Raw genomic sequence first — 12,666 nt, forward strand, 5'->3', positions numbered from 1 at the left:
TCTCCTCAGAATAAGGAGAAGATAAAAGTTTTGTTGCAAACCCAGAGCTTTCACATATAAGAGAAAAAAAATTCTCCTCTACCTGACAAAATAGTGTCATTTAATTTTACCTTAGTATTTAAATTAAGTTTTGATTTCTGCTGTTGACTATAACAGTGATTATAGTTGAACAGAAAATTATATTACTTTAATTGTAGAACCAAAAGTTTTGACAGGGCTTCTAGGATACATCTCTTTGCTTCCCATAGAAATATTTTCTTTTTAAAGAGCATTAAGGTCAGACATTCTATAACTTTCTTCAGTAATAGGCTGGCCAATCACAGAATATATTCTGACTACTAATTTTGTAACTTTTCACCATACAAAATACTTGCAAATGCTTCACAGAGATGGAAAATCATTTGTTGCTATCGTGGAGAAATTTTTCCACATTTGTAAACAGTGTAACACTCACAATAATTCCAAAATTTAAATGATCAGTTGAAATTCTAATTTTTCCTTAAAAACTTTATTTTTGGCCATAACGGAACAATGTAGAATTAACCGCAAGTATGGCCCTTTCTTGTATGTATCCTATAAAATATTAAGATAATATAAAATATTCATATTAGTATTAAAATATTTCTAAAAATAAATAGGGTGATATAGAATTATACATGCAGTATCCTATGGAATCTGTTCATATTGAAGTATATTTGACGGTATAATGTGCACAGCAGCAGAGAAAGCCTGTGAGCACCCTGGTTCATCTCTTCAGTCTCAGCGCTTTCATGGTCAGCCCTCCATGTCCAAATGTTGTTTTTCCCACCAAATAGCAACCAACCAATCAACAACCCCAGCAACAATCCTAATCTGAAATGTTTTCCTAGGTTGGTGCTTTGGGCCCTTCTGGTTTACAATGCTACCAACAATACCAACTTAGAAGGAAAAACCATCCAGCAGAAGCTCTTGAAAAATAATGAGTCACTGGATGAAGGTTTGCGGCTATATACAGTGAATGTGAGGCAACTGAGTAAGTGACTTTAATTTTTTTATAATATGCATTTTATATGACTGTATATGTGGGTTTAAGTGAAAAAAAAAACAGACATATTCTTCCTTTATGTGGTATTTGATTATGTAAAAATATTTTCTTCTGATGATGAAATTCATCATAGTGGTGATATTGTAATAATTAAGTGAGGTAGCAAAAAAAAAGGAATTAGCTCAGTACCTAGGAATCCAAGGGAATGAAGGAGGCAGAAGAGAGTTTATACTTTATTTTAGGGACATATTTTGAAAATATTAAGAACATATACATATAAGCAAAATGCCAGAATAACCTTGCCCACCATTGGCTTCAACTTTAGGGATGAAAAGAGTATGTATATGTTCATATAGGAACTCTAATGTGGTAGATATTATAGAAGGCGCTTTCCTATTATAAAAAAATCTCCTTTTTTTACGTTCCCTGTCTGTTTAACAATAGCACTGTCTTCATGGGAATAGGCCAGGAATCTGGGAGTTCTCTTGGACCTAGAATCAATTCTCACCTGGACACCATTCACATCCTAATCTCCAGCCACACATGTGGCACTGTCTGCACTTCCCCAAACGGGCCATGCTCTTTTCCACATCCTTTCTATGTCTTTGCCTGCACTGCTGTTCTCTACTCTCATTGTCCACCTAATTTTCACCTACCCAGTTTTAAAGACAGATCTAAAGTCACCTTTTCTATGAAGCCTTTTCTAACATCATCACGTGTAAATAGACATCACTGCCTTTGAGCCTCCACTTCATACTGTCCAGATACCTAGAGCATTATACACATTGGAAGACCATAATGTTTGACTGGATGTATTTATGTTCTTAGGCATATTTTCTTTAAATGATAATCTCTGGCTTAAAATCATGTGTTAGTTTTTCTTTAAAACCTTACTTCCCACCCGCCCCTAGATCCCAGCACATTCCCTGGGGCTTGAATACTCCCCGAGTAAACGAAGGAATGAGTCTTGATGGAAATAATTTAGGAAGGCAAATGTTCAAAAATATGGACAACAAAAAAATTATTCTAGTAATTTTTATATGATTATGATTAGATACATCAGTGGAGATCAAAAGAAGAGAAAACACTGACATTTCACGCTCAGGAGGTTGAAGTAGGGGAAGCAAGTATTCCTCAGCCTCCCAGAGGGTGACAGTGACTGAGGTCAGAATCACAGCGTAGTAAAGAACCAGGCATTTCCACTTCTGTGAGGAACCAGCCATCTCCATTGTGTCGATGTACGTGATTACAGAGAACTCGTAGAGATGGATGAATGCGATATTTAATAATAATAATGATGATAATAATTCTGAGCCTCTGAGTGAAAATACTTGCTTCCTAACAGTGCTGTTTGGGGGTAGGGAAAGCACAGCCTGCTACCCTTTTCCATACAGGAGTCTGCAAAGAAGGAGCTTGATGAATGTAGCTTGTATGTGACTGAGGAACCCTGGGAGGACCAGCCCCTCCCTGTCTTCAGAGGCTGGAGGATCCCAAGGCAACTCTCTCTGCATACCTAGATGTTTAATTTATACCATTTAAATTAAATTCTGCATTTTATTGTTTTTGTGCAAGTGGGTCTGTGGAGAGAAGTTTCTACCTTCTACCAATCTAAAAATACAAGGCTAAAACCTGACAATTTTAAAGCTCAGACTGTAAATGGGAAAGTTATTTGAATTTTCAATTGGTGACTGCAATTCTGGTTCCCAGGAGTCCAGCATAACTTGCTGTTTCTCGTCACTGAAATACGAAGTCTTATTGTTGTTGCTGATGTATTGCTGTTACTTTGACACTTTTTTAAATGTAAAATCTGAATCCTTTATGCCATGACTCTTTCCCAGAGAGTTTCACGCAAAAAGTGGGATGATTTGGGGATGAAGAAATGAGGGTAAGACATGGAATTTGCTCACAGGTGCCTTCTTGCAATTTCCCCAGTAACTTCCAGGCAGTAGATGATCTCAGAGCAGCTGGAACGTTTCCATAAAATATGCTCACAACGCAATGATAACACTGTTGATGCACTATTTTATAAGCTTTAGAAAGTTCAAATTATATTTTGAATTTTTCAGAATTATTTTCATTTTCCATAGTGTTTAATTTTTGAATAACTTATTTTACTAATATTATCTACAAATGATTTGCATTAGAATATATATGTTTCATGTTTATACTCGCATAACTTTTTTTAATTTAATGGTTTTGAAAGATACAATTTTCATACCTGAAATGTATTAAATGTATATTTTTCCTAATTTCTAATGTTTTATAAATTGTGAACATAAAACACTAGTATTTTAGCATTACATGAAATAAATACCTAATTACCAGCGTTGTCATTTTTGCTTTCATCCTGCAACTCTAACCACTAATTTCAAAAAACAGATGAATATTTCTCATGTTAGTTCTTATTTTCATGTAGGTATATGTTCTGCCGTGGAGGAACCCAAAGGCTATTATTGGCCAGCCATCACACCTTCTGAATACAACCTCCCTTGTCCAGACAAGCCTGGCTTTTCTGTTTCACGGATATGGTAATACTTTCATTGGCTCTTGCCAGCAAAGCTCCATGTTATTTACCTTCCCAGAGTTACACGTGCTGCATGGTAGTTCTCATGCATTGTATTCGTTGAAAACAAGGGCAGGAATTCTATGTATGCCTAAATCATAAATAAAGATGGAGTAGGTAGGTTACCCAGAAAGGCAATGTTTCCTCCCAGCAATATGCTAATTGAGCCCTCTCCAAAGAAAGATTGAAGAATTTTGAAACCAGAGGTTGGCATCAGAGCAAAGCACCTTCAATCTAGGTGAACCTAGCCAGCTTAAAGCCTTGGAACATACACCTGAAATTCCAAAACTTTTTAACTATTTGGAGTGATTATTGTTGGAGGTGAGAGAGGAGGCAAAGAGGAAATAAAGATAAGGTCCAGGTTGGGATAATCTTCTGATGGAAAATGTCAGGGTATAGATTTTCCCTAAATGTTGAATGGAAACCTCAGAGACAAGATGGTTGCCGGGATTTGCAGAACAGCAAGTCAAATCCAATTCTTCACCCTCCTCCCCACTCCCAATTACAGTTTTCTTGGAGGAAATTCAGAAATGGAAACTGCCTAAGTGTAAATACTTTGGATTTACTGCTGAGTTTGATACTTAGTAGGGAGGAAAGAGGGGGCTTTGGAGATTTATGGACTTGAGTTTGAAATATGACTCTACCTTTTCTCTGATGTATGACCGTGGATGATTCTTTGCCTTACCTAAATCCATTTCCTCATCTATAAAAGGTGGATTATAATATCCTTTACAAAGTTATATGAAAGAAAAATCAGATTTTACCTATAAAATTCTTAAAGCAGTACTTGACCAGTACATCCTAGGTTAAGATATAGAATATTGCTAGTATTTTGTTTCCGTAATGTCTGCTACAAATTTTTCCCCAATAAGAATAAATAGTATCAGATGTATTTCAACATATTACAGTTTTATTTACAAATTAAACTTACCTAGCTATCAAGGCAAATTCTAAAACATATTAACAGACTTTGTCAGTTATGATGTCATGTACACCAAATATTTGAAATATCTTTTTTGTTTCATAGTTATAACAGTGCTACAAACTCATCTGTAGCCTACTGGGGGCCCCTTGATCTCTCCAACTGTTCAAGTAAGTGAGCAATTTTTCTTCAGTTCTCAAAAACAAAGCGAAATGACTTCATGCTTCATTGTTTTCATTGTCTTCAGATCTGTTCTTCCACTGTGTAATACTATTTTAATATTAAAAGTCAGGCAAATGATTGTTTCACTTAAGGTAGAAAATACATTTTTTCCTCATTCGAACTTTCTGTTCTGTTCATTCTGAAAGAGATTGGAAATAGTAAGGAATGCCTAGAGAAGACTTAAAACAAATATATAAACTGATATTTGCATCAATGTTTTGTAGTTTTGTATTGTTTTTAAATTGCAAATATATACGTATTCAGTGATTCTGGGGACATTTCTCTTAGAATGATAGGTGATCATTGGTCCCTCCAAGTTATTTTTATCTTACTAGAGAGAAAAGTTAGTCTCTGTGTGTCAAGAAATGGAGTACTCTCAGCATTAAAAAGGATGAGTTAATGCCTTTTGCGACAATTTGGATGGAACTGGAGACCATTATCCTAAGTGAAGTATATAAGAATAGAAAAATAAACACCACATGTACTCAGTATTAAATTAGAACTGACCAATGGGCACACACTTGCACAGAGGGAAGTAAAACTCAGTGGAAATCTGGGAGGAGGGAGGGCGGAGTAGGGGATGGGCAAAAACCTATCTCACAAGTACAATGAACACTATTTGGGTGACGGGCACACTTATAGCTGTGACCCAAGCATTACAAAAGCAATCCATGTTACCAAAAACATTTGTACCCCCTTAATATTTTGAAATAAAAAATGAAATATGAAGATGGTGAAAAGGGAGTACACACAGGAATCCCACTTTCCTGCTTCAACTATTCAAGTGGAATATCACACTATACTGTGGATTCTTAGAAATGTACAAAACACGCAGGTAAAACCTTGTATGTTATGTCTTCTACTTTTTTTTTTTTTTTAGAGGAAGCAAATGAAGTTGCCAATCAGATTTTAAATTTGACTGCCGATGGGCAGAACTTAACCTCAGCCAATATTACCAGCATTGTGGAACAGGTCAAAAAGATTGTGAATAACGAAGAAAACATTGATATAACACTTGGCTCAACTCTAATGAATATATTTTCTAATATCTTAAGCAGTTCAGACAGTGACTTGCTTGAGTCTTCTTCTGAGTAAGTATTTTTTTTCTGGAGAGTAATATTAATATTTATTGGATAAATGTATTATTATATATAATTTCTCATGTATCTGAATATTTTGTGCCCAGACTTTATAATTTAAATTTCTAGAACATGCATTCCCAAGGTCATTAATAGGATGAACTTAAAACTTCTCTATTTTATTTTTATTTTTTGGGAAATGCAATTTGCAAAATAATTATAGTTGTCATCTGGCAAGATATATAAGTAGTCCCACAAAAGCATAATCGGTCTGTCATTTTTTTTTGAAAAATTCTAAAAGTTTAATTAACCAAGGTCATACAATTCAATGTGTATACAGTTACTTCATTTAGTGTATTAATATGAAGATGTTTAATGTTTTGTTTATTCTTTCCCTTTAACCACATTTCTTTGATGAAAAGTTTTTATTTGTTAAAATGTATTCTCACTTTTTTTACAAAATAATAATTTTGAACATTTTTACAATATCTTACAATTCACAAAACACCCCATTATTTCCTTTGATTCTCACTAAGTTATAAAGTAGGGAGGGTATTTTTCATGTGAAGAAAGAGAGGCCAAGATGAAAGAAAAACAGTATTTTTTTTTCATATTTTATTTTTTTTAGAGGCAAGGCAGGGTCTTGCTCTGTCACCCAGGCCAGAGTGCAGTGGCACAATCACAGGTCACCGCAACCTCCAACTTCTGGGCTCAAGCCATCCTCCTGCCTCAGCCTCTGGAGTAGCTGGGACTATATAAACATGCCACCATGCTCAGCTAATTTTTTTTTTCATTTTTTTTAGAGATGGGGTCTTGCTATGTTGCCCAGGCTGGTTTTGAATTCCTGGCCTCGAGTGATCCTCCCTCAGCCTCCGAAGTGTTGGGATTATAGATGTGATCCACCACACCAGGCTGAAAAACAGTATTTGTTCAGAATAATTTAGTTGTTGATTTTCCTTAAGGCAGATATTTCTCTTGAGGATGCATCCATCACTGTGATTCTATGTTTTAACTGGTATTACTGTGTTTTGAGGTAATTTTGTGGACATTCACGTTAAGATCAGAAAATTTTACTACAGTTTTATTTGGTTTGTATTTTGCCATGCAGCAAACCATATATATTCAAGTACCTAAAACATTGTGTTACTTAACGGTGGTACTGTTGTCATTTCTTTAGAGCTTTAAAAACAATTGATGAATTGGCCTTCAAGATAGACCTAAGTAGCACACCACATGTGAATATTACAACTCGGAATTTGGCTCTTGGAGTATCATCCCTGTCCCCAGGAACAAACGCAATTTCAAATTTTAGCATTGGCCTTCCAAGCAATAATGAGTCATATTTCCAGGTAATGAACCAGTATTTTCTTTAATTTTGATTAATTAACTAAAGTATAAAAACTTGCTGATCACTTAGCAGTAGCTACTTCAAAGAGATCTTGGTCCATGAGGTGGCAATCAAGTCTGAACATTGGCTAGGTTTAACTATAGCAGTAGCCACAAGGTCTTGTGGAAGCACACAGGAGGTATATTTTCATTATCTTGATGGCAGAGGTGGTCAGCTAAGCTTCTACAAAAGGTGATCCTGCAGCTAGGTATTAGAGTGTGAGTAGGGGCCACCATCTTGGGGGTAAGGGTGAGGGTCAGTTCAATCACAAGAGAGAGCTTTACTAAGTGCCTGAAGGTAAAAAGAAGCAGGAAGTTATTCTCAAAATGAGCGTTAGAATCTCCTTGGAGGACCTGTTAAGATAGATTGCTGGGCCTTAACCCCAGAGTTTCTAATTTAATTAGTCCTGGGTAGGTACCCCAAATTTGCACTTTTAGCAAGTTTCCATGTGTTGCTAATGCTGCTGGTTTGAGGATCACACTTTGGGAAGGAATGATGTGGAAGTCTGGGAATGGCAGGTGACAGCAAGGCTAGACAAGGAAGCTGGGGCAAGTTAATAGAGAGTCTCTTTGACATATTCAAGTGACACTTCAGCCAGTAATTTCCAAGTTCCTACTATGTGCCAGACAACTTTAGCCACCAGGGCAAAGAAAATGAATGAAGCATTGTCTTTGACCTGGCAGAGTATGTGGAGCATAATACTTCTTTAGCTGTAGAGATAGACCAAACTGAAAACATAAAAAGTCTGCAATCAGAATATAGAGAAGACCTTTTTTCTCCTGTAGACTAGGGGCTCTTTTGGGTAATTCTGTTTCATATTTTAAGTGGAAACCCGATTAACCCCAGTCTCATTCCAAGACCATTTGCAAGAAAGCTCTATTTGGCCTGAGCTATGGTTTCAGGAAAAATGATCCAAAAGTATTCATAAAACTTCAGTTGTTGCCTCTTTGCAGAGATAACTCAGCCTTTGCAATCAGCAAATTAATTTCAGTCTCTCTCTTTTTTTCTGGTAGTTATTATTTTTCACTAAGTGTTTTAAGAAAACCTCAAAATCTGATAATAGTAAATGTAATTTTTGTATTTGGAAACGTTGACTGATTTATAAATTTCTCAGTTTGCCTTAGTTAAAAGTAACACATTTTCTCCTTTCCTACACATGAAAAACCCAAATGAGATCTATGGCTCTGTTTGTAGGGGATTTATCCAGGAGTTACAGTGACTGCTGTAGAGATAAAGGGAAGCCCCAGTCCTAACTAACTTGATACTTGGCGGTTGTTCTCTCGACTTACTCAGCATGTGGATTAAGTTCTCATTGCCATGTAGTTGTGATAACCTGACCAATATATCTCTGTATGTGTGACAGATGGATTTTGAGAACAGACAAATGGATCCACTGGCTTCTGTAATTTTACCTCCAAACTTACTTGAGAATTTAAGTCAAGAAGATTCTGTATTAGTTAGAAGAGCACAGTTTACTTTCTTCAACAAAACTGGACTTTTCCAGGTAAACATTCACTGAATTATTTTTCAGTTGCAAATGAAGTTTCTTTGCTCAAAGGTAAAAGTTGAGATTCTTTTGATATATATCAGGAGGTTTAGAAAAATTAATCTACTGTATTTTTAGAAATGAAAATTTTAATATAATTGTTTAAATATTTTATTTCAGATAATAGGCTTAATAGAATATTCCAATTTTTAAAATAAATCGAATATTAGGCTGAGACTAACTTAGAAATTGAATTAGTGAAGAAGTTACTATTTGTTATTCCTTTGTTAAATATTTTATGTCCTCCAGGCATGTAGACCTTTAAAGAAATTGTACGCCAAAGGAAAGGATTTTTTTTTTTAATTTAGCAGGAAGCTCTGTTTACATAATGAACAGCATTCTTGGCTTTAATCAGTTTTCCCATTAGTATTTCAAGCGACCTTTGGCCTTCACACATCCGCAGAGTTGGGTGGCATTGTGCTGAGCACATATTATCATTTTTATTGGCATCATTTCTAGGTACTAGAAGGTCCATAGCCAGCAAACACTGGTAACCTCTGATTGCCTTTGTAAACACAACCCGATCTAGAGCAATTTTGCTGAGCCCTTTTTAAAAAATAAAAATTGTCTATTAAGTTCAAGGTACCAGTGTACATCAAACAGTGTGACCTATACGAGAGAAAATAGCAAGTCTCAGGCCAAGTAGAATTGTTTCTGATAGATCTGCCCTATACCTCACATGTAGAGGAATGCTCAAGTAGGTTACAGGTAAGGAAAAGGAACACCGTGGAATCACTGACGGTAATTAATTCCAAAATTTTATTAACAAATGCTTTAGGAACAAGTTATATAAAAAATTTGTAATTTATATATTTTATATAAAAATACGTAATTTACTAGATTTTACAGCTATGACCACATACAACTGCATTTGTTAAAATTATTGTAATTCAAGGCTTACAACCATGTCACCTTTAAAAACAATATAAAAAATGCAATAGGTGTCCCAAAACATGAATAATACAGAAAGGAGGTCCAGTTCAGAGTACAGGTTTAGCCCTGTGGGACCAGTTTGAGGCGACTCTCAGAGTTGTAAAGATCTGTCATTGTTTTATTTTTAGTCTTTTCCACATCATTTTGTCCTTCTCCTTTGGCATCTCCCAGTCAAAGTTGATGGTAGGAAATGTGTGTTTGGTTTTTAAAGTAAATTTGTAGCAGAGTGAAAAAATTGTTAAGGGTTCTATGGTAGTCTCCTAACATAGTGGATAAGATGAGTAGTTTTTGATAAAAGCCTGGGTATCACCAACTAATAGGTGACTTTACTGATAGTGACCACCACATAAAAATAATAAAAAGCTATATTTTGGATGCTGAGTTTTGTTTGGAATTCAAGAAATCTTGCAATTATTCCAAAAACAACTGATTCATAAGCTGTGATGTAGAGAGAAATTTAGGAGATTTGACAAGAAACACAAGGGGAAGAAAAAAAAAACTAGAGGTGAACTTGCTGGAGAGAAAGCCTGTTGGTCCAAATCATTGTGTGGCACAGATTCCATTTCCTGACAGCCTTATCGCTGAAATGGAATCTGCAGATAACTGGCAAGTATCCAATCATAGAAGAAGGTAGAAGTTCTGCACGGGACTTTAATCCAGTAGAATTGCATTTAGGAACAAGTTAGTAAACACGTCAGACTATTGGCATGGATGTGAAAGATGGATTGCTTTTTATTTTCCACACCATACTTCCTTCATACTTCTGTAAAGGAAAACAACTTCATCTATTTTCTAGAGTGGGGAAATGATCTAATTGTTTCACAGGTTTTTATGAGTTTATATTATTTATGAGTTTGCATTGTTTCAGATGTTAAGTGGCTGACATCAGTCACCGCAATCAAGAATGGAGTTTTATGAACATCGCCTTGTAATATTGGCTCGTAACGTCCCCTCGATGTATTTATTATAATAAGGGAAATTGCAAAGCTCCTTCAGGAAAGCCAGCAATTGGATGTTATAAACAGGATGTTCTAGAATTGAAGATCTTAAGTGTAAAAATTGCTGACAGTTTGCTTATTTTGGAGCACCAAAGTAAAACAAAAGTGTGTCCTAACACACGCGATTTTGTTTTTCTTTAAAAGGATGTAGGACCCCAAAGAAAAACCTTAGTGAGTTATGTGATGGCGTGCAGTATTGGAAACATTACCATCCAGAATCTGACAAATCCTGTTCAAATTAAAATCAAACATACAGGAACTCAGGTAAGAAAACGCTACCAGTAGCAACTGAACAGAGGCAGATCATTTCAGGGAATGGTCAGGTCTTTTTTCCCTACATGATAAAAAGTAACTGGCCCTTTTTGGGAGGGGGCAGAGACAATGGAGAACAGCTGCTCAGGCTGTGCTCTGAAGCCACAGTAAAGGGCAACAGCTGGGGGAAATTTGTCTTATCTGGGACTTAAAATTCAGAAGGAAAAGGGTTACTCACTGTGTTTAAGAAACAACATATATTACTTCAAATAAAGCAAGCCAAAAGAGAAATGGGAGGTCTGACTTATTTTTTGAGAGGTTAGCTTGTTTAAAATCTTGGCAATTATTGCTTTTCTTGTTGCTTCATTACCCTTGCTCTCATCTGTTTATTTGATAAAATTAGTTGGGGGTTCTTATTGTCCCAAAGGGCCTAGGAAGAGGTTTTTTGTCATTTTTGTAGCAGGTCCTTGTCGTGATTCTCCATTCATTAAGTAGGCAGGAAGGTAGGCAGGGAGTGAGGACTGGAAATTAAGTCACCGAACAGCTCGCCTCCTTTGTCATGACCTCCCTGAGACCTCTTTGTGCTACACTTTGGCTTCATTTGTTTCAGCCCCTTCATCTATAAAAGAAGATCTTTTTTTATCATGCTGAAACATATGAAACATAAAATTTAACATTTTAATCATCTGTACAGTTCTATTCTTGTTGTGCAGCCATCACCACCATCCACCTCCAGAGCTTTTTCATCTTCCCTAGGTGAAACTCTGCTCCCATTAAATACTAATTCCCTCGTCTCCCTTTCCCCAGCCCATAGTGACCACCATTCTACTTTCCATGTCTATTAATTTGACAACTCTGAGTATCTTATGTAAGTGGAGACATACAGTATTTGTCCTTTTCTGATTGTCTTTATTTCACTTAACATAATGTCTTTAAGATTTATCCATGTTGTAGCGTGTCAGATTTCCTTCCTTTTTAAAGTCTGGATAATATTCCGTTGTACATATATACCAGATTTTGTTTTTCCATTCATCCATCGGTAGACACTTGGGTTTGGACTATTGTGACTAATGCTGCTGTGAGCATGGGTCTACAAATATCTCTTTGAGTCTCTCTTTTCAATTTTTTAATGGAAACACCCAGATATAAAGGAGGATTTTGAAGATGATGTGAAATTATAATGTAAAGAGCTCTGCTAAACGCCAAGAATGAGAGTGGAGTCAGTAGTTAATGATGTGACATACATGGTAACCTACAGATCAGTGATAATATGACTCCTCATGAGGTTATAGTTGATTTTCACTTGAAGTCTCTATGAGAGAGAAGATCCCCCTAGATTCTAAATTGCCTGACATTTTCAGGTTGTATTGGCATAGCTCACGCTGATCTATTTCTTTGTGAAACCCTTGGCATTTTAACTCTTTTGCCATATTTAAATCATGGCATTTTAAACACAGTTTCACATGTTTATTCTTATGTTAATATAGGAAGTGCATCGGCCCATCTGTGCCTTCTGGGATATGAACAAAAACAGTAAGTTTTAAAATATTGGTTCTCTTAATATAGATAACAACTGAATTTTAAACATTGTTAGACACCCCCGTTTCCTTTCATTCCACCCTAAACCAGAGTGAGTCACAATGTAAGTGTAAAATGGCAACTGAGCTGCAAAAGTTAGTTTAGGTAGCTTGGGAAGTCGATTCTAATTTCTGTAACTTTTTAGTCATTGCAAGAAGAAAT

The 12,666-nt window shown here is 35.9% G+C and overlaps 1 protein-coding gene across 2 annotated transcripts in view; it reads left to right on the forward strand.

Annotated features, from left to right (window-relative positions):
• ADGRG6 (adhesion G protein-coupled receptor G6) overlaps positions 1 to 12,666 on the forward strand; it is a 132,970-nt gene that overhangs the window by 91,795 nt on the left and 28,509 nt on the right. For both annotated transcript variants that reach the window (XM_069487629.1, XM_069487628.1), the window contains 8 exons: positions 870 to 1,012; positions 3,441 to 3,552; positions 4,615 to 4,679; positions 5,612 to 5,822; positions 6,988 to 7,159; positions 8,561 to 8,701; positions 10,819 to 10,938; positions 12,414 to 12,459. In XM_069487629.1, coding sequence (XP_069343730.1) covers positions 870 to 1,012; positions 3,441 to 3,552; positions 4,615 to 4,679; positions 5,612 to 5,822; positions 6,988 to 7,159; positions 8,561 to 8,701; positions 10,819 to 10,938; positions 12,414 to 12,459 — 1,010 coding nt within the window. The remainder of the gene's footprint in view (positions 1 to 869; positions 1,013 to 3,440; positions 3,553 to 4,614; positions 4,680 to 5,611; positions 5,823 to 6,987; positions 7,160 to 8,560; positions 8,702 to 10,818; positions 10,939 to 12,413; positions 12,460 to 12,666) is intronic.

This window comes from Eulemur rufifrons, chromosome 15 (assembly GCF_041146395.1).
Source record: "Eulemur rufifrons isolate Redbay chromosome 15, OSU_ERuf_1, whole genome shotgun sequence".
NCBI classification, from domain to species: Eukaryota; Metazoa; Chordata; class Mammalia; order Primates; family Lemuridae; genus Eulemur; species Eulemur rufifrons.